A 21,260-nucleotide genomic window follows, 5' to 3' on the forward strand; every position below is an offset into this window, starting at 1 on the left:
ACAGGCGTGAGCCACCGCGCCCGGCCAAAGCATTGAGTTTTTTGGCGATTTTTTTAAAGCTCATCAGCTATCATTAGTGTTAGTGTATTTTATGTGTGGCCCAAGACAATTCTTCCAGTGTGGCCCAGGGAAGCCAAAAGACTAGACACCTCCATTTATAGTATAAAATGAGAGCCACCAGGCTTTCGACTCAGACCCTTTTCCTTATACTGCCAGTCAGCTGCGCGCAGGGACTCGCAGTTCAGGGTTCATCACGAGCAGATTCCCTCTCTTCCTTGCTTGCTCCGGCCAGCCTAGCCGGGGGCCAGTACAGCATGGCCCGGCCCCGCCCCCGCCCCCGCCCTCGCCCTCGCCCTCGCCCTTCCCAGCGGTCCACAGCCTGGCCGGTCCAGCGGGCGGAACCGATAGTGTCTGGCAACTTGGCTCGCTCGGACTCTGAATCCCGGAGCACCAGGCGCCCACGAGAACGCTGTTCTCCTCGACTTCCGGGCGCACGCTCCTCTGTCGCCGCCGTCAGAGCGGAATTCCCGGTGCCACCGCAGCCGCTGTCTGTGCGCCCAGCTCAGCTGCCGCCATGGGGATCTTAGAGAAGATTTCGGAGATCGAGAAGGAGATCGCTCGGACGCAGAAGAACAAGGGTGAGGGCCGGACGGGCGGGGCCTTCCTTTCTGCCCGCCTCAGTTTTCCTGTCTGTAAAATGGGGGAACAACTCCAGCAGTAATGCTGGAACAAGATCCGAGGCCGCGGAGAAGTTGCCAGACAAGTGCCGAGGCCGGCCTGCGCGCCCAAGGCAGGGCCAGGCGGGAGCGGGTCTCACACCCAGGTCTGACTGCAAACGGCCCCCAAGAGATCTGATCAGTCCTAGACCGTGTGTCCAAGTAGAGTAATCCCAGCTCACAGAGCAAGCATCTGACCCATCTGACCCAGAGAGAGGCAGAGCTAGGGTTCAAACCCCAGTCTCCTGATGGCTGGGCCTGGGGCTTTGGTGGTCTCCCCTGTTGTTTTGGGAAGTACAAGAGGAGACCTCTCAGGAACAGCCTCACTCAGCAGCTGAGAGCCCACTGGAGCAAGGGAATCAGGACTCTGGAGTCTGGAAGGCCTGGGTTTGAACCCCAGGTCCACCACCTACCTTCTGTAAAACACTGGAAAGTCACTTCACTTCTTGGAGCCTCAGTGTCTTCATCTGTAAATGGGGTGATACTCTCCTGCTCCATCTTAGCACACAGCTGAGTTAAATTAGATGGCCTTTACAAAGCACTGGGCACATGGTGAGCACTCAGTATTTAAAGTAAACACCCCGACATAGATAATAGATAATGAAGCCTCAAGTCTAGACTTTAGAATGTAAGGGCTGGAGGAGCTCACAGAAGAGAGATTAGGAGAGAACGATGACACCAGGAGGAAGTGGGACTTGAGCTGGTTGTTGGGAGGGTTTCCCAGGTGGGGGCCACTACTGAGACAAAGACACGGGAGTGAGCATGATGTGTTCATGGGACAGTGAGAGCAGTCTAGATCACAAGGTGGGTATGGAAGAGTAATGGGAGAAGCAATTGGCCAGGCTAGTAGCTAGTCATTCAGGCTTGTGGGAGAAGGAAGCAAGCAACACCAGATAGCTGGTCCCAGTGTCTGCCCTCCCTTGGTTCCATTTAGGTTTGAAGGCCGAGGAGTTGAGGGCCCTCTATGACTCATTCCTTCTGTAAATCTTTTTTGTTTGTTTGTTTGTGACAGTCTTGTTCAGTCACCCAGGCTGGAGTGCAGTGGCGCCATCTGGGCTCACCACAACCTCTGCCTCCCAGGTTCAAGCGATTCTCCTGCCTCTGCCTCCAGGTAGCTGGAGGCACGCACCACCACACCCAGCTAATTTTTGTATTTTTTTAGTAGAGAGATTTCGCCATGTCACCCAGGCTGGTCTTGAATTCCTAACCTCAGGTGATCCACCCTCCTCAGCCTCCCAAAGTGCTGGGATTACAGGCGTGAGCCACCATGCCCGGCCGATCTTTCCAGAGCCTTTATTATGTGCTAGGCACTGTGGTTAAAGCAGTGAACACAGCAGGCATATCCCAGCCCTCGGATCTGACCTTCTAGTTGACAGTCTGAAAACTAGAAATAAAATAAATAAAATAATGTCAGCCAACAGTATGTGCTATGAAGACAAACCAGGGTGATACAGCAGAGTATTAGGGGTGGAGAGGGGCTGGGGATTGGGCCTGCTTAGGTGAAATGATAGAGAAGACCACCATGAGGATGGGGCATTTCAACTAAGACCTGAATGAGAAGAAGGAACGGGTCACGCAAACATCTGGGAGAAGAGTGTTCCTGGCAGAAAGAACAGCTAGTGCAAAGGCCCTGAGGCAGGAACAAACTTGGCTGTTTACAGATCAACAGGACTAGGGTGGGGTGCAGTGATGGGACAGGAGGGGGTCAATCATGCAGAGCCATAGGTCATGGGAAAGACTCTGGGTTGTGTTCTAAGGCAGTGGGAGCTGGTGCAGGGTGCTAAGCAGGGGAGGGGCTATTCTGACTTCTGTCTTGAAAGTTCCCTCTGGCTGCTGTGTGGAATATTACCTGTAAGGCCCAAGGAAAGTCACAGGGAGGCTAGAGATGCTGCCACTTTGGCTGTGGTAGACAAAGGAGATGTAAAGGTGATTAAGACCTAGTCCTTCCCTTCAGATATGCTCAGAATTTTAGGAGCTGGGATGACAGGAAGGGCCATGTGAACCTGACTGACACTGAATCCTTTTTTTTTTTTTTTTTTTGAGACAGTCTTGCTCTGTTGTCCAGGCTGGAGTGCAGTGGTGTGATCATAGCTCATTGTAACTTCAAACTCCTGCATTCAAGCAATCTTCCTACCTCCACCTCTTGAGTAGCTGGGACTACAGGTGTGCACTACCATACCAGGCTAATTTTTTTTTTTTTTTTTTTTTTTGAGACGGAGTCTGGCTCTGTCACCCAGGCTGGAGTGCAGTTGCCGGATCTCAGCTCACTGCAAGCTCCGCCTCCCGGGTTTACGCCATTCTCCTGCCTCAGCCTCCCGAGTAGCTGGGACTACAGGCGCCACCACCACGCCCGGCTAGTTTTTTGTATTTTTTAGTAGAGACTGGGTTTCACCGTGTTAGCCAGGATGGTCTCGATCTCCTGACCTCGTGATCCGCCCGTCTCGGCCTCCCAAAGTGCTGGGATTACAGGCTTGAGCCACCGCGCCCGGCCTAATTTTTACATATATATATTTTTTTCTTTTTTTTTTTGTTTTTTGAGACGGAGTTTCACTCTTATTGCCCAGGCTGGAGTGCAGTGGTGTGATCTCGGCTCACCACAACCTCCGCCTCCGAGGTTCAAGCGATTCTCCTGCCTCAGCCTCCCAGGTGGGCGCCACCATGCCCAGCTAGTTTTGTATTTTTAGTAGAGACGGGGTTTCTCCACGTCGGTCAGACTGGTCTCAGACTCCCGACCTCAGGTGATCCGCCCACTTTGGCTTCCCAAAGTGCTGGGATTACAGGTGTGAGCCACCTCACCCGGCCAATTTTCACATTTTTTGTAGAGGCACAGTCTCACTGTGTTGCCCAGGGTGGTCTTGAACTCCCAGCCTCAAGCAGTCCTCCCTCCTCGGCTTCCCAAAGTGTTGGGGATTACAGGTGTGAGCCACCATGCCCAGCTGCAGAACCCATTCTTGACCCTTTCTCATTGCTATCAATTCACACATTCACTTGGCAAAATATTTCCTGTGTGCCTGGGCCCTGTGCTGGAAGCTGGGGATCCAGTCCCATTTCCTGACCTATCAGAGTCAGGGAAGTAAAGAAATAAGATAGTTTTCAGACTTCAGAAGACAGTAAACTGGCTCACAAGGCAGGAAGGGGTCTGGGGAAGGACGGAATTTACTGTAGATTATAGCCAACTTTTATTAGGTGCTTACCGTGTGCTAAGCAATGTTCTTAGTGCTTTCTGTAAAACTTCTCCATTATTCCACCATCAAAAATCTGCTGAAGTATGGTCAGGCACAGTGGCTCACGCCTGTAATCCAGCATTTTGGGAGGCCGAAGTAGATGGATCATTTGAGGTCAGGAGTTCGAGACCAACCTGGGCGACATGGTGAAATCCCGTCTCTACTAAAACTGCAAAATTAGCTAGGCGTGGTGGCACCAGCCTGTAGTCCCAGCTACTCGGGAGGAGGAAGCAGAAGAATCTCTTCAACCCAGGAGGTAGAGGTTATAGTGAGCCAAGATCACACCTGTGCACTCCAGCCTGACACCAGCAAGACTGTTGGTGGCTCATACCTGTAATCCCAGCATTTTAGGAGGCTCAGGTGGGTGGGTCACCTGACAGCAGGAGTTTGAGACCAGCATGGAGAAATTATATATTTTATATATAATGGGAAAAATCCCATTTCCACTAAAAATACAAAAAATTAGCTGGGCATCATGGTGTGTGCCTGTAGTCCCAGCTACTCGGGAGGCTAAGGTGGGAGAATTGCTTGAACCCTGGTGGTGGAGGTTGCAGTGAGCTGAGATTGCGCCACAGCATTCCAGCCTGGGCGATATAGCAAGACTCTATCTCAAAAAGGAAAAAAAAAAAAAAGAAAGAAATCTGCCTAAGAAGTTACTACTGTTAATAAACCTATTTGCAGTTTAAGAAACTGATGCACAAGAAGACTAACTTTTCCAAAGTAAAACGGCCCCAGTAATTGCAGGGTGGAGCTCTGACACAAGCTGTCAACCTCTGTAGGACACCGCCCTCTGAGACTGCGCAGGGAAGGCTTTGAAGAGGTGACATTTGAGCTGCACCTCAAGTGATGGGAAGGAGCCAACTCCAGAAAGATCTCTCTGAAATGGAGAGAATCGCCAGTGTGAAGGTCCCAAGGAAGGCATGAGGTCAGCATGTTCTAGAAAAGAAAGAAAGGCCAGGCCCAGTGACTCAACCCGTAATCCCAGCACTTTGAGAGGCTGAGGCAGGAGGATTGCTTATGGCCAGGAGTTCAAGACCAGCCTGGGCAACATAGCAACACCTCATCTCTACAAAAGCAATTTTTTAAATTAGCCAGTCCTGGTGGTACATGCCTGTAGTCCTAGTTATTCAGGAGGCTGAGACAGGAGTTCAAGGCTGTAGTGAGCTATAATCGTGCCACTGAACTCTAGTCTAAAGTGACAGAATGAAACCCCCATCTCTTTAAAAAAAGAGAGAGGAGAAAGCCACTGTGTCTGGAATGTAGCAGAGTGCGTTGAAGTAGCCAGGAGCCAGGTCACATAGGGTCCTGGTTCTCGGTCTCAACCATGGCCTCGTTTTAGAGCAAAGAGTTTGTAACACCATTTACAGTCCTGAAATGAAATTCCTCATCAGTAATATAATTTCTGTACCCACAGAATTTGAAAAAAACCAATGTAATACCCTAATAATATAAAGGAGCAGAAGAAAAAGGAAAGTAATTTATAATGAAAATGGTATTTATTTAAATACGCAAATGCTGGAGTGCTGCCAGGATCTAATGAAGTTACCTTGAAGCAGTAGAATGCTCCTGCCTTTAGGTAGAATCACTGGGGGTGGGACAGCCACAATGCAGGTGCGTTGTGTTGGCCACTAAGTTACGCCCCAAGAGGTGCTGCCATGGCAGCGTGGGATCCCCGAATGGTGAGCAGCTCTAGGTAAAGTTTCAGACAAAGCATGATGTAGTATTCCCTTCATATACAATAGTTGTGTTCCTGGACATTTCAATGTATATTAACACTGTATAAAATGTCCTGTGTTTATACATAAACAGAGCTAGGTTCAAGGCCCGGCAATCCTAACCCAGGTTTTCCCTTTGTGGATGCCTTTAGGATGTCACAAGTCATGGACTTGGGACAATTATCCTTGGCTACGCAGGACTGACTCACCTAATAGGGCAGCTGGTTTCCCTGCCCCCTGCCCAGTAGATGCCAATGATGACTTCACCATCAAAGTGAACAGAAAACATCTCCCAGAATTTCCAGAATGTCCCCCAGGGAGCGGTGCCACCTCTGTTGAGAACCATTGGTTCTCAGTAGGGTGGTGAGGTCTCAACAAAGAGATGGGATTTTTTAATTTTTATTATTTTTGAGATGGAGTTTCACTCTTGTTGCCAAGGCTAGAGTGCAATGACGTGATCTAGGCTCACTGCAACCTCTGCCTCCTGAATTCAAGCAATTCTCCTGCCTCAGCCTCCCAAATAGCTGGGATTACAGGCATGAACCACCGTGCCCAGCTAATTTTGTGTTTTTGGTGGAGACAGGGTTTCTCCACGTTGGTCAGGCTGGCCTCAAACGCCCGACCTCAGGTGATCTACCTGCCTCGGACTCCCAAAGTGCTGGGATTACAGGTGTCAGCCACTGCTCCCGGCCTAAGAGACTGGATTTTATCTTAAATGAATTGAGAAGCCAAGGGAGCCTTTTAAGCAGAAGGGTGTTTTGTTTTTTTTTTCTCTCATGATCTTGACAGCAGTTGCTTCCCAGCCAGTACTTGGCGACGTGTGGGCCCTGCCTGACCGCTGGGCTTGGACACCCTGGCCACTCATTTTCTGTCTTGTTTTCCATCCTTTAGCCACTGAGTATCATCTGGGCCTGCTGAAAGCTAAGCTCGCCAAGTATCGGGCCCAGCTCCTGGAACCGTCCAAATCAGCCTCGTCCAAAGGAGAGGGCTTCGATGTCATGAAGTCGGGCGATGCCCGTGTGGCGCTGATTGGATTTCCCTCTGTGGGTAAGGTCAGTGATGCTCAGCGTGGGCCTCGGGGAGGAAAGCAGGAAGTCATCTTTCAAACAGGTGACCATCCAGGCTCTCCTCGCTGCCTTTCTGCTTAGCTCCGGGGACACAGAAGACCTGGCCTCCCCCAGGGTCAGATTCCAGCCCTTTATCATCCTAATGTGGAGGATACTCTTTCCTTTTGCCAGCAGATGTAGCCCTACTTGGTCTTCCAACTCAGGCATCACGAACAAATACTTCTCGAGTATGTATCTTGAGTGGTGTCATGTGCTGGGCACTATGCCAGGGACTGGGGACATAGCACGAATGAGACAGAGCTCTGTCCCTGCCCACATAGAGCTCCCATTCTTGAAGAGAAAGGACAGTAAATAAGTAAAGATGAGGTGTATCAAGTGAGGAGCGTGGACTGGTGAGTGGCAGGGCGAAGGTCTGCTAGTTACTACAGGTCCTGGCAGGTTTCTCTGGCGAGTGAGTATTTGGGCACGGGCCTGAAGGAAGTGAGGGAGCTTGCAGAGTCCTGGGTGAGAACATTCCAGACAGAGGGAACAGTCAGCACAGAAGCCCTTAGGCAGGCGCTCGCCTAGTGTGTCCAGGGAGGCCCAGGTAGCTCCCTGAGGAGCACCAGGAGGGGAGAAGACAGAGAGGATAGGGGCTTATGGGTGGCCGGAAGGACCCTGGCTTGGACTGAAAAATGAAACTGCAGAGTTTTTAGGTTTCTTCGACTGGGTGCCGTGGCTCATGCCTGTAATTCCAGCACTTTGGGAGGCCGAGGGGGGCGGATCACCTGAGGTCAGGAGTTCGAGACCAACCTGACCAACATGGAGAAACCCCATGTCTACTAAAAATACAGAATTAGCCAGGCGTGGTGGCACATGCCTGTAGTCCCAGCTACTCAGGAGGCTGAGGCAGGAGAATTGCTTGAACCCGGGAGGCAGAGGTTGTGGTGAGCCGAGATTGTGCCATTGCTCTCCAGCCTGGGCAACAAGAGCAAAACTCTATCTCAAAAAAAAAAAAAGGTTTCTTCTGAAAGTTGCTCTGTTTAGTGTACAATCTATATTGGTTTATTTTTTTTTTTTCTGAGATGGAGTCTCGCTCTGTCACCCAGGCTGGAGTGCAGTGGCACAATCTCAACTCGTTGCAACCTCTATCTCCTGAGTTCAAGCAGTTATCAATCAGCCTCCCGAGTAGCTGGGATTACAGGTGCCCACCACCACGACCCCCTGATTTTTGCATTTTTAGTAGAGATGGGGTTTCACCGCGTTGTCCAGGCTGGTCTCAAACTTCTGACCTCAGGTGATCTGCCCACCTCAGCCTCCCAAAGTGCTGGGATTACAGATGTGAGCCACCGCTCCCGGCGTGATTTACTTTTTATGTGAGGCATAAGATAAACATCATTGTAGAGTTTTGAGCAGAAAAGAGATATGTCTGATTGGCTTTTTTTGTTTGTTTTTTGTTTTTTGTTTTTTTGAGGTGTAGTTTCACTCTTGTTGCCCAGGCTGGAGTGCAATGGTGCGATCTCAGCTCACTGCAACCTCCGCCTCTCAGTTTCAAGCAATTCTCCCGCCTCAGCCTCCCAAAGTGCTGGGATTATAGGTGTGAGCCACTGCACCCGGCCTAAAATAAACTTTTTATTTTAGAATAGTCTTGGATTTACAGAAAAGTTGCAAAGGTAGCACAGAGTTCCCATATACCCCACACCCATTTTCCCTGGCAGTTAACCTTTTATACCAATGAATGTTGATCTGTTCTTGCCTCAAGTCCATGTTTTATGCAGATTTCCTTAGCTCCTTCCCACTGTCCTTTTTCTGTCCTGAGATCCCACATCACAGTTCAGTTGTTATATCTCCTTAGGCTCTTCTAGACAGTTCCTTATACTTGCCTTGATTTGATAACCTTGATGGTTTCAAGGAGTACCATTCCCATATTTTATAGAAAGTCCTTCAGTTGGGGTGTGTCCAGTGTTTTTTTTGTGGTTAATCTGGGGTTATAGTTTAGCAAGGAAGACCACAGAGGTAAAGTGCCATTTTTATCACATCACATGAAGGGCACATACTGTCAACATGACTTACCCCTGCTGATTTTGATCTTGACCACCTGGCTGAGGTGTGTCAGGTTTCTCCACCATGAGACACTCTCTTCTCCCCTTGCCACACCGCTTTGGGGAGGGAGGTGACTGTGTGTAGCCCAATTCCATCGCCTCCTTGAGGGGAGCATCTACAGAAACTGTTTGGAATTCTTCTGCCTGGGAGATGTGTCTCTCTTCTCCCATTCATTTGTTTTATTCAATCATTTATTGATATCTGTATGGACTCGTGGGATTTACTTTGTGCTTTGGGATCTAAACCCATACCATGTTATTTTGCTGCTCAAAAGGTTTTAACTTTGGAGCTATTTTAGTTGGCTTCTTTGATGTACTTCCGCCATTGTGTTTTTCCAGCACTTGCTCACTTTCTGACACTGCGAGATGCCTCAAGCTCATTTTGTATATTCCCTGCCCTGGCCTAGAATCTGCCATTTCTCCAAGGAGCCCTGGTTCCTTTGATTGGAGAATAGCATTAGAAACCACCATCTGGGCGCTGACTTACTTTTTTTACAGAATCACTCTGGCTGTTGTGTAGATAGCAGGCTACAGCAGGGCAAGGTGGAAGTGGGACAGTGGGGAGGTTGCTAGAATATAGGCCAAGTGAGCAACAACCAAAGCTCTTGGACAGGTGCCGGGGAGCAGCTTCTAACTCAGTTCAGCTGAACAATTTGAGCCCACACCCAGTTTCCATTGCTCTGGGCCAGGCATAGGGGAAGGTGGTAACAGCTACCTTTCCTTGAATGCTTGCTGCATGCAGGCTGGGCGGTGTTTAGTTTTGTTTGTTGTACTATCTGCCTATATGATTGGTATATGTATCAGAGAGAGAGAGAGATTGATAGAGAAGCTGCTCTAGTTACCCTTGAAGTCTGGGCCTGTGGCAGATCCCACCTGCCTTATTGGGAGTAGAGGCTCTCCCACCATGGGAGGGCCCAGTTCTTACTCACAGGGGCCAGACAGAATCAGGGAGTCGCCCCAAGGTTGGTTGCTGGGTGTCTCAACAGCCATTGCCTGCCTGTTGGGGCCACCCTGTCTATCCATACCTGTCCACTCCACCAGGTTTTCATCATTTCTTGCGTTTCCAGGAGGTCCCCAAGGCTGAGGATTTCTGGATTTGAGGACTTGATGTATTTCCATCGCATGCCACATTCTGGGCTTGAGAGGTCTAAGGGTGCCTTGGGGAGGTGTGCCCCTATCTTCCTGCCAGTCAGCCAGAAGGCAGGGTCTGGATAGCTGGCCCTGCAACTCAGAGTCTCAGGCTTCTTGTTCCTGGGGCCCTGCTGATTAGGATGGAGCAGGAGGCATGGGGCTGGGTTTCTTCCCTCCCTGGGACTGCCCACTGCTTGGCTGGCCTTCTCAGCCACAGCATCTATCACTGAGGTGTTACAGTGTTTGGAGCGAGGCACATCCCGGTCCTTACCTTTTTAATCCCTGTGCAGTCCTGTGAGGGAGGGACTGGGTTCATGCCCATTCTACATGTAAAGACCCTAAGCTGAGAGTATGGAGTTTCCTGCCCAATCCCAGGATACCCCGGCAGAGGCAGGTTTCAAAGCCAGGTTTCTCCAACTCCCAGCCACAGTGAACGGTGGCCTGAGTGGTCACATCCACATCTTCCCAGTTCCCCACTCCCTCCCTGCGGCACCTCTCCTGTCAGCTGTCTCTGCTTCAGCCCAGGAGATTGGCGTCTCCTTGCCCAGCTCCTCACACCCTCCCTAGGTGCACAGCACGTCTGGGTACTGGTTCCACGAGTGCCATGGGACTGCTACCTGCTTAAAGTTCTCTGGGGCCAGGAGGGTCTGGAGAATTGTGTGGGGCTAGGGGAGGCTCCTGATGTATGTGGGGAACCCCCTCAGAATCCAGATCCCTGCCTCTACCCAAGACAGTCCTGAGGCCGCCAAGGAACAGATAGACCCTCTGGTGTCCGACCCATCCAGGACAGGGCCAGAGGCGAGCCCTCCGGCTGGGAAGTCTCTTCACAGCCATCTAGGTCACCGAGGCGAGGGTGAGAGGGGCTCCTCCTGCTGCCTGCACCTGCAGGCCCCCAGCCCCTGGGGCCTCTCCCAGAAGGCCAGACACAGGCTCCTCAGTGCAATGACCTCCTTTTCTCCTAGTCCACATTCTTGAGTCTGATGACCTCCACGGCCAGCGAGGCAGCGTCCTATGAGTTCACCACTCTGACGTGTATTCCTGGGGTCATTGAAGTAAGTGTGTGTGCTGGGCCCAGAAGGAGAAGGGATGTGTGCTTGTGTTTGGACTTGTGCCCGTGCCCGCCGTGTGTGAGTCAGGGTGGATGTCCCCATGTCAGGATAGGCTCTGGACTGAGCTGCTTTGCCCTCCAGCACCGACAATTCTGGGGATCCTAGCTGCTGGACCCCAGAGATGCCTGGTGGGGCCTGGAACCAGGAGGTGAGGCCAGCATGTGGCTACTCTGCCTGGCGCCTCCTGTGCGAGATCTCCTCCCCAATACCACTGCAGGTCTAGTCACTAATTGCTGCTTGGCTGTATCCTTCTGCCTCCCCATGAAGCTTCACTGCCTTGGGCTGTGTTTGCTTTGGGCAGCTGGGTGCTGTGGCGTTAAGTTCCCACGGTGACGCAATTTATTTGTGAAGTGCTGGTACCATCAGCCATGAGTATTGTGGGACTGGGAGATCCTGAGCCCTCCCTAGGTGGCTACTCAGCTCATAGGCTGTGGTGTGCACTGGGCTGGGATGGTGACGAGGCTCGGTCTTGGCCACAGGTTTGCACCTGGGTTTCCCTAAGCCCCTGAGCCCTGGGGCCGTTCCAGATGTCCCAGATCCAGGCAGGACCTTCCCAGTGGAGGCCCAGCCTTGCCTTACCTTTCTTCTCTTCTGCATCCTAGTACAAAGGCGCCAACATCCAGCTCCTGGACCTTCCTGGAATCATTGAAGGCGCAGCCCAAGGTGGGAGGCAGGGCAGGTGTGTGGGAGGGATGAAGCTCTGTTACTGATTGTTGAAACTGGGTGTGGCTGTCATGGAGATCACTCTGGATCCCTGGTCTATTATCCCACTTTCCAGAAAAGACAGGTTCCAGTTCAAATCCTTGGCACCAAACTAGCTTTGTGATCTTGGGCGAGTGATTGGCTATCTCTAAGCCAAGCTTCAGTTTCCTCAGCTGTAGAATGGGCATGATCATACTTAATTTACAGCATAGTTTTCAGGCATTTAGCCTGGGGCTTGCCACATGATAAGGGTGGGCATAGGACAGCCGTTATTATCCCGTTACTCCTTTTATGATGGTGGGTGTCGGATTTTCTTCTGAAATAAGTCTCTGTGAGTAAAACACGTGGATTAAAGAAAAATGCCAATAAAATCAATCAGCTTGTGCTGGTATGTGGCAGAGGCTGTGGTAGATCTGTAAAGGACAGGAGTCCAGGGCGCCCTGGGCTGGGTAGTGGTCACATGGGTTCGTGTATGTAACTCCATCCCTCCCACCCATCCAGGAAAAGGCCGTGGCCGGCAGGTGATCGCTGTGGCACGCACCGCTGATGTCGTCATCATGATGCTGGATGCCACCAAGGGAGAGGTGCAGAGGTCCGCAGGGTGGGGCATGGGGCAGGCTCACATGTCTGGGGAGGGCAGATGTGTCCCTGAGCTCGTACTGGGCGGCCTGTGGGTGCTTGGCCCTCTCACATGTGAAAGTAGTGGTAGGACTTTTCACGGACTAAACCCAACACCACCCAGCCTGTGGCGTCTTCTCCTCAAGGCTTGTGTCCAGCCAGCACAGAGGCATCTTGGGGAGCCAAGGGGCTTGGCCTGGCTCTGCTTCTTGTTCAGAGGCACAGGTGCCCCATCACTGCCCAGAACCTGCCAGAAGCCCAGCCCCAAGCACAGAAGCATTGTTCATCCCACGTCCTGGCAGAGGGGCACACCAGGCCTGCTTCCTTGGGACCAGAAGGAGTACCTTCATGTGGTCACCTCGTGGGGGCTCCAGCAGTTGCCTGTGCATGCCGACTGTAAACCGGACCGGTTCCCTCTGGGACTGTGGCAGAGTTTAGAAGCTCCCTGCAGCTCTGGGGCATTGGGAAGGAGTGTTCTCCGGGTTGCTGGGGAAGGGGGTGAGGAGAGAGTCAGTCTCTGTCGGGGTGGGCAGTGATGTCCTGCGTAACAGGGAAGCTGTGCAGCCTGGCTCTGTGGACAGCCTGTGAAGGGCTTATGGGGTGCTCTGCCTAGGTCTCTGCTAGAGAAGGAGCTGGAGTCTGTGGGCATCCGTCTCAACAAGCACAAGCCTAACATCTACTTCAAGGTGAGGCACCTCTCGGGCCTGCAGACCAGGGGTGTGGCAGTTTTGAGACTGCATTGGCCGGCAACTGAGGCTGTGGGACCATTGCTGTGGCCCCTCGGTTAGCAGTTCTCCCCATCCCTCTCTCCTCTTTCAGCCCAAGAAAGGTGGTGGCATCTCCTTTAATTCAACAGTCACGCTGACCCAGTGCTCGGAAAAGCTGGTGCAGCTCATCCTGCACGAATACAGTATCCTTCCCTGAAAGACACGTGAGGGAGGGCAGCGGGGGGACTGACCAAGACAGGAGGCCTCATGGCACAGGGGGGCAGCAGGTCTCCCCCACTGCCCCCGCTGTCCATTCGACCAGCCTCTGGGCAAGCTCCAGATTGCCAGGGCTGCAGCCATGCACTTGACAATGGCTTCCTGGCTCCTCACCGAGTACTGGGCACTGTGGTAGCCAGATGACATCTGGAAGAAAAAGATGTCATGGGAAACAGCCTCTGATGATGGGGGATTCCTAGCCTGGAGAAGCCCCAGGGAGAGCTGGGGAGTGGATGGTGCCTCTAAAGCAAGGTTGGGGGCTGGTTGGGTTCTGGGGCCCTGGGGATAGGGTGGGGCCTCAGGCAGTTATGCCTGGCATATGGAGAACTCTTAGAGTCAGCTGTGAGCCCGTCGTTGCCAGAGGTGGGTGAGCAGAGGCAGGATGGCCCCCACTGGAGTCCTGCACAGGAGAAGCTGGGTTCGACCAGCTTTCAGATGCTCCTGGTACTAAAACCCAGGCTTCCCCTGAGGGGCTTTGGGGATTCTAGCAGGTACATTTTTCTCCCTGCCTAGCTGTCAAGATTAAAACCCTGTGTTGATTGAAACTTTTATATATTGTAGTCCCTCTGGGGAAGAGAAAAGAAGGCTTCCAAAGCATTACAATCTTGTAAAACCTCACAAGCAGATAACCGCCAAGATCCCATGTGGCCAGCATATTTCCTGCTCGGCTCTTTGGGGCCCTCCGCTGAGGAGGGACAGGGGCAGCTGGTACACAGGTTGCCCTTAATCGGAGCCCCTCAGAGATCTTCAACGCAGAAGTGCTCTTCCGAGAAGACTGCTCCCCAGACGAGTTCATCGATGTGATCGTGGGCAACCGGGTGTACATGCCCTGCCTGTATGTAAGTGCAGGAGGGGAGCCCTGGCCTGGCCACTCGGCCTTTCCACCACATGCATTTCCTCAGCTCCCGGAGCCTTGTGAGAGAAGCAGAAAGAGTTTGAGGCTCTCGCCTCCCCTCCCCTCCCCTCACCTCAGTGGCTGCTTGAATCTTGCAGACATGGAGAGCTTGAAACCAGGGTTCCAGCCCAGCCTTCCCTACCCTGAGGCAGCAAAGGAAGGGAGGGCATAGACTCAGCTCTCCAAGGAAGGGCTACAGCCAGCACAGGGCGATGGAGGGCCCTTTGCTGGATGCCTTGCTCCTATCCTCAGCGCCGGCCTCCACCTTCTCAATCTCAGGTTTATAACAAAATCGACCAGATCTCCATGGAAGAGGTGGACCGCTTGGCCCGAAAACCCAACAGTGTGGTCATCAGGTGAGGCCGCTGGCATCCTGCCACTCTGCTGTCCTTGCTCTGGGTTCTGACCCCAGTCGTCAGGCCTGCCAGCACTGTGGCTGTGGAGGAGGAAAAGCCAGCACAGCCTCCAGCAGCACACAGCCCTCATGGAACCCATGACTTCCTGCCCAGGGCAGAGCACTTTGTCCATGAGGCCCAGGAGACACTGCAGGAGGGTCTCCTTCATAGCTGCTGGAGGCATTGGCCCATTCCAGTTGTGAATTGCCATGGGCAGGGTGGGTGATGTCTTATGGACTTTGGTTAAGAAAACAAGGATTTCATCAACCAAAGTTAAATGGTTAAGAGGCTTCTTAACTTAGGCCAGACGCGGTGGTTCACGCCTGTAATCCCAGCACTTTGGGAGGCCGTGGCGGGTGGACCACGAGGTCAGTAGATCTAGACCATCCTGGCCAACATGGTGAAACCCTGTCTCTACTAAAAATACAAAAATTAGCCGGATGTGGTGGCGTGCTCCTGTAGTCCCAGCTCCTCAGGAGGCTGAGGCAGGAGGATCACTTGAACCCAGGAGGCGGAGGTTGCAGTGAGCCGAGATCGTGCCACTGCACTCCAGCCTAGGCGACAGAGCAAGACTCCATCTCAAAAAAAAAAAGAGGCTTCTTAACTTAGTAGTGAACCAAGGTCCCCGCAAGAAGCCCTGGGGGTGAGCTTACCTCTCCTGGTGCTCTGGAAGGTGTGGCTTCTGTCTGACCACAGCTCAAAGGGGAAAAGCGAACTAATGTTCTCAGGCCCACCTCCTTTGCAGGGTGGGTCCCTGGGGTACTGCCTGCACTCTGGCTGTTTGTTCACTTGCCACCACAGCCTGGCAGGCTTCTCTTTGGGGCAGACTGATTCAGGTGCTCCACTTTGCTGGTTTCCTGACTGGGAGCGGGTGCTCTGCAGCTTCACAGTGAAGCTTGGCCGACAGTACGGAGAGCTCGGGGACCAAGAGGCTGGACGGTGCAAATGATGGATGAGGGTCCCGGCCTGAGCACAAGGACCATTTTATGGTGGTTGTAGCCACCACAGAGAATAGTGTCCGTCCTACAGCACAGCCTCAGCTCCTCTCCCTCTGCTGTGTCCCAGGCCTTTGAGGGGCTGCCATCCTCAGGACGTGAGAGCTTCTACACTTTTACCTGCTTGTGCTTAGAACAGCTCTACAGAGGTCAGGACACAGCTCAGGGTCACACTGCAAACCTTCAAGCCACAGTCCACCCAGGCCTGGTGCCTCCAGAGCCTTGGTTATCCTCTCTTCTTGCTGAAATCCCTGCTGGACTTCCTGGAAGTCCATCGCTCCTCTCAACAAGGAGTGAACTCAGGGTGTCAGGGTTCCTAGCGTTTGCCTATGGTCCCGTCACAGCCCCCGACCATCTCCCCACGGCAGCCCTTCATCACATGCTGCGACCCTCCACAGAGCACAGGCTTGCCAGCCCCTAGGAGAGATGCTGACCCTGGTTGAATGTGACCATGATTGGTGCCCAGAGGCACTGGCAGCAGAAACATCAAGCTGCCATCAGAGTAATGGGCTTGTTTCCCTGTGGGTACCAGCGGGCCACCTGGCCAGTGGAGGTTGTCCCCTCCATTAGTGAGAAGTGGAGACCTCAGCCTCTGAACTCACAGGGTCCCCTGCCTGACCGGCCTCTTTGCAGCTGCGGCATGAAGCTGAACCTGGACTATCTGCTGGAGATGCTTTGGGAGTACTTGGCCCTGACCTGCATCTACACCAAGAAGAGAGGACGTGAGTTGCACTGCACGTAGCTGAGCAACAAGCTGAGCTTCATCCTCCCTAGAAGGCTGCCAGGCCAGTGTGTGGTGCCCAGAGACCCCGGCACTGGCTCTGGCCTGGCTTGCATAGACACATCTCAGCTCTTTTCCCTTCTCAGCACTGGGCACTGCTGGTTTTGAGGGTGCCCTGGTGGGGCAAGGCTACCTTGGGGTCCCCACTGGCTGTAGCAGTCAGTGCCCTCCTGATCTCCCCTCACAGTGACAGGCCCCACTGCAGGAGCATTAGGGACCTGAATCCACAGGAGCCGTCCCCATGTCTGACTCCTGCCCATCCTCCTGGTACGCGCGCGCGCGCGCGCGCGCACACACACACACACACACACACACACACACACACACGCCCTGGGGTTCCAACTGCTGAATTTGGAGCAGTTTGCATCAACCCTGACCTTGGCAGCAAGGAGTGAGCTGCAGCTTCCCTCACTAGACTCCAGCATCCCTTCGCACCCTGCCCGTTCAGTCCAGGTCCTGGTCTCTCTCGGTGCTGTCACGGCAGATGGGTGGCAGGCACTGTGAATCCTAGAGTTCTGATTTATTTTGAGTCCCTGTGTTAAGGTCAGGTTCGTAGAAGATGGCACAGGGATCTATGCGGAGGGCATGCTGGATGTCAGTGGGAGGTTAGGCCAAGGCAAGGAGACTGAAAGGGCCTCTGTGGCCAGCTCTTCCCTCGTGCAGAATCACGAGGCGGCAGTGTGGGCCCTGATACGTGGCTGACGCTCTCCCCATCCCGCCCTGCAGAGAGGCCGGACTTCACAGATGCCATCATTCTCCGGAAAGGGGCCTCGGTGGAGCATGTGGTGAGTTGACAAGACCTGCTGTGACAAGGGGTGGGAGCTCTGCGTGCCCCTTGGGACTCTGTTCTGCCTGACATGCCCTGGGCTGGGGGTGGGCTCTGCTGGTCTCACTCTCAGATGTCAATGCAGGCTCTGGCGTTGGACAACCTGGGGCTGCGTCTGCAGCACCCCTTCCTAGCTGTGTGCTGAGGCTCTGACCTCTCCTGTGAGCAGGGTGTGCCGCCTGCCCTCCCCCCGCAGGTAGTCAGGAGGACACATTGAACGAGGTCCAGCGTGTAGGACACTCAGCATGCTGCCTGGCACTGCATAGATGCCAGTAACCCTGCTCCCATGCCATTCAGGCATCCGTCAAGGAGAGTGGGGAGTGGCGCCAGCTCAACACAGAGGTCAGGACAGCAGCTTCAAGGAGGCAACCTGAGCTGGCTTGTAGGACTAGGAGGTCTGGCAGTGAGGAGTTGGGGTAGGGAGCATCCCAGGTAGGGGAGCAGGTATGCACAGGCCCCAGGGGAGGTGCTCTGGGCTTAGGGAGCAAGAGACTGCCTTTCCCTGTCCAGGATTCTGTCACCTGAACATGACCCTGCAGGCACAGATGGTGGTCAAGCTTCGGGTCACATGGCCGTCCTCCTGGGCTGATGCTTTCCTGGTGGTGGTTTCCTCAAGCTCATTTCTTCTCCGGATCTGTATCCTATAGGCAAGGGACACTGTAGACCCAGCTGTCCCTGCAGCCCCTTAGGACAGTGGTGGCTGGGCCTGCAATCTGGTCTTGTGCATTCATTCCTTCCACAAGCCCAGCCCCAGGTCTCCGAGTGCCACCCTGGAGGTATTAAACAAATGAGGCCAGGCAAAGTCCCATCTCCCTCAGGGCCTAGGCTTGAGGTCACAGCAGGAGGAGCCAAGGAGACTCACGATTACCCTCCTGAATCCCTTCAGTCACTCACACGTGGCAATGCTGGGCAAGCTGAGTAGAACAACACCCATTTGCAGACCAGAATCAGCCACCTTTCCATCTGTGTCAGGGAAGTGTTCCTGCAGGCCTGGCGCTGGCCTCCACCCTTGGGACTCTAGACTGAGGCGTTGGGTCTCCCACCAGGGCCTGGAAGACCTGTGGGCATGTGGGAGGAGGAGTCACATTGCACAATTGCAGAGTCCCCTCCCCACCACCCTCCACTGTGCCACCGTCAGTGTGACAACCAGAGGTCCACACTCTCGGGGCAATTGCTGGATGCCTCCTCCAGGGTCTCCTTCCAGTTTCATGTGACCTGGGACCCCTGGGACCTTCATCCCTACCAAGGAACACTGAAGGGTATACACTGCCCTGGGAGTTGGGAGTGATATGATGTGTGGGAAGCTTCAGGCCACAGGTGGGGCCAGGAGGAGTGAGAGACGGTGACCAAGCCGGGGAGACTCCAAGCTGTCACCTGTCCCATTCTGAAGGAGCATCTGTTCAGGCAAGGCAGGCAGAGGGCCACTAGCAGCCAGGCCCCTGACCTTCCCCTGGTGGCTGTGGGAACATTCCTAACTAGGCACCATAGCTGGCAGACCAGGAGTGGGAATGGCAGGGCCACCTGCAGCTGTGATTGGGTGGCTGTGTGCGAATTGAGCACGTGTCAGTCCTCTACACAAGGCCCGGACTATGGGCACCTGCCGCAGGAACTGCTGCCTCTTAGCCTGTGTCCTGAGCTTTGAATGTGTGGCCAAGCTTGGGATGGGGTTATGGGGAGCCTCACCTCTACCTGACTCTCTCTCCTGTCCTCCAGTGCCACCGCATCCACCGGTCACTCGCCAGCCAGTTCAAGTACGCCCTGGTGTGGGTGAGTTTCTGGGTGGAAGGCGAGCAGGGGGTTAGACCCAGGACAGTCCCTGGGTTAGGCATGGAGCAAGGCGTCACACTCTCTGCGTGGTGTTCCTGTCCTTCCTGTGGGGATTGGCATGTCTGTGTGTCTGTCCTCCATAGAATGTACACGCCAACCCAGGGTAGATATGGGCCTTCCCCACCCTTTCTGTTTTCTGGTGTTTGCTTTTTTTTTTTTTTTTTGAGGCAGAGTCTGGCTCTGCCTCCCAGGCTGGAGTGCAGTGACACCATCATGGCCCACTGCAGCCTTGACATCTGTGCTCAAGCAATCCTCCCACCTCAGCATCACAAGTAGCTGGGACTACAGGCCCACACCACCATGCCTGGCTAATTTTTCATGGAGACGGGGTTTTGCTGTCTGGCCCAGGCTGGTCTCGAACTGAGCTCAAGTGATCCTCCCACCTTGGCCTCCAGAAGTGCTGGGATTACAGGCATTAGCCACTGTGCCTGGCCCTCCCCTACCTTTGAGATCAGGGATGGTCAGACCACTGCGGACGTCCTGCTGCCTGAGGCCCCCACCTTATGCCATGGCATTCACTCCCCAGGACACACACACCCGGGGATATCTTCCGTGGCCTTGGCCAGTCCAGGCTGAGGTGACCCTTCTGCCCCCATTCCTCACCCAGGGCACCAGCACCAAGTACAGTCCGCAGCGGGTGGGGCTGACCCACACCATGGAGCACGAGGACGTCATCCAGATCGTGAAGAAGTAACGGCGCCCACCAGGCCTCCCGCCCACCTGCCTCCTCTCCCTGGGGAGCTGGTCCCACTGGGACACACAAACACCCAAACAGAAAAATACAAATACACGTACCCCAGGAAGGGGTCCCTCAAGTCTCTGCTATTTACAGAGGTTTCTTCAGTAGGCAGATGAAGAGGGTGTCGGGGCAGAGGGGCTCGGCTGGAGGCATTTCCCATAAGACTGAGCCCTCGCATGGGGGTTTTGAGTTTGTAGTGCTGAGCGTGCATCTGTGCCTCCAGCCCCCTACACTGAGGGAGCAAGTTGCCCACCTGCCCGCCAGCCGGGGCCTAAAGCAGATGGCATGCTCAGTGCCAGGCTGGTAGCTGGGCCTGCCTGGGTCTCCGGGTGCTGTGGCTGCTGTCACGGCACCTCACTCCCTCAGTTCGTGCCAGCTTCTCTGACACTTGGGGTGGGGGCCCTTCCAGGAGGAAGCCCCCTTGGGTCCCCCACACAGGGCTCTCCATGATGGGAACCAGAGGTTAGTGGCTTCAGAGGCCCAGCTGACACCCTTCACAGCCTAAGGGCTGTCTTAAAGTGCCTCCCCCAATATCCCTCTCCCAGGGCAGCCCCTGCCCAGCACAAAACCCCAGGACCCTGGCTCTGCACGCCTGGGGCAGGGACTTCTGAGTTTAGGATCTGTATTTTCTAAGTCCCCAGTTCTCCTGACTCTCCTTTCTGAAATAAAGGATTGAAAACGGTTCCTGTTCAGACTGAGAACACTTTGTAAACTTGCTGAACAGTAGCCAGGTTGAGTCAGGAGGGCACAGGTCAGGCATTGGGGGTAGCAGTGGGCCTGGGGGTCGGAGAGGGTGGAGCCTGGGCCCCCAAGGTAGATGCAAGCCTTGGGTGGCAAGGAGAATGCAGGGTTCCTCACCCAGGCACAGGCAGGCTCTGCCCAGGGGGTTGGTGGTCAGGGGTGTCAGGCCCAGACTGGCCCCTCCAGAGGGGCCTGGCTCTCAAGGTGGGCAGCATCCCGGGAGGCCCTTGTGACCATCTGGGCTGGCAGGGAGGCTCTGCTGTGAGAACAAGGTGGTGGGTCATTTCCTGTTGCCTCAGAAGTCAGGAGTAGAGGGGCTGACGGGCTTGATGAGTGCCTACTGTGTGCCAGGGACTGTGCCAGGCCCCCCACAGTATTCTGCTGTCCCTTGAAAGCTGGTGTAGGCTGCACAGTTTGTGAGTGCAAACCCTGGATTTAAGACCTCTGAGCAGCGGGGAAGGTTTCTTGGAGGAGGTGTGCCTATTGAGATGGATGCAGCAGGTTCTGTGAGGCCACCAGGACGGGTAGAGTTCCTGGGGGCCTCGGGCCCCGCTGGAGCGTGAAGCAGGCCCATGCTCAGCTCTCCAGGCTGTTCGTGGCTCCCCTGTCAGCTGCTCATGCCTTTCCAGAGACAAAACAGGAATAATAGACATCATTAAATATGCATGGAGCCCCAGGCGGTCGGCGTGGTGGGCTGGGCCTCCCTTCCCCATAA

General features: G+C 54.0%; 1 protein-coding gene across 2 annotated transcripts; it reads left to right on the plus strand.

Moving 5' to 3' along the window:
• Positions 1 to 457: 457 nt before the first annotated feature.
• Positions 458 to 20,486, plus strand: DRG2 (developmentally regulated GTP binding protein 2). 2 transcript variants are annotated; one of them, XM_008010546.3, is made up of 13 exons: positions 458 to 638; positions 6,547 to 6,707; positions 10,897 to 10,986; positions 11,646 to 11,706; positions 12,247 to 12,337; positions 12,977 to 13,049; positions 13,183 to 13,273; positions 14,088 to 14,185; positions 14,521 to 14,597; positions 16,265 to 16,353; positions 17,139 to 17,197; positions 18,952 to 19,005; positions 19,673 to 20,486. In XM_008010546.3, the coding sequence occupies exons 1-13, from the start codon at positions 575 to 577 to the stop codon at positions 19,757 to 19,759; spliced, it is 1,095 nt and encodes a 364-aa protein (XP_008008737.3). In that variant the 5' UTR covers positions 458 to 574; the 3' UTR covers positions 19,760 to 20,486. The 2 variants fall into 2 exon arrangements, with proteins under 2 accessions (XP_008008737.3, XP_072860838.1); XM_073004737.1 differs by having other exon boundaries at positions 477 to 638; positions 6,547 to 6,702.
• Positions 20,487 to 21,260: the final 774 nt, after the last annotated feature.

The sequence above is a fragment of the Chlorocebus sabaeus genome, chromosome 16, assembly GCF_047675955.1.
Source record: "Chlorocebus sabaeus isolate Y175 chromosome 16, mChlSab1.0.hap1, whole genome shotgun sequence".
In the NCBI taxonomy this organism is placed as follows: Eukaryota; Metazoa; Chordata; class Mammalia; order Primates; family Cercopithecidae; genus Chlorocebus; species Chlorocebus sabaeus.

Excerpts from the sequence above, each read along its gene's own strand:
- DRG2 (XM_008010546.3), top strand. The coding sequence starts at position 575 with ATGGGGATCTTAGAGAAGATTTCGGAGATCGAGAAGGAGATCGCTCGG. Across the intron at positions 639-6,546 it reads TCGGACGCAGAAGAACAAGG|CCACTGAGTATCATCTGGGC; the intron begins GTGAGGGCCGGA and ends TCCATCCTTTAG. Across the intron at positions 16,354-17,138 it reads CTACACCAAGAAGAGAGGAC|AGAGGCCGGACTTCACAGAT; the intron begins GTGAGTTGCACT and ends CCCGCCCTGCAG.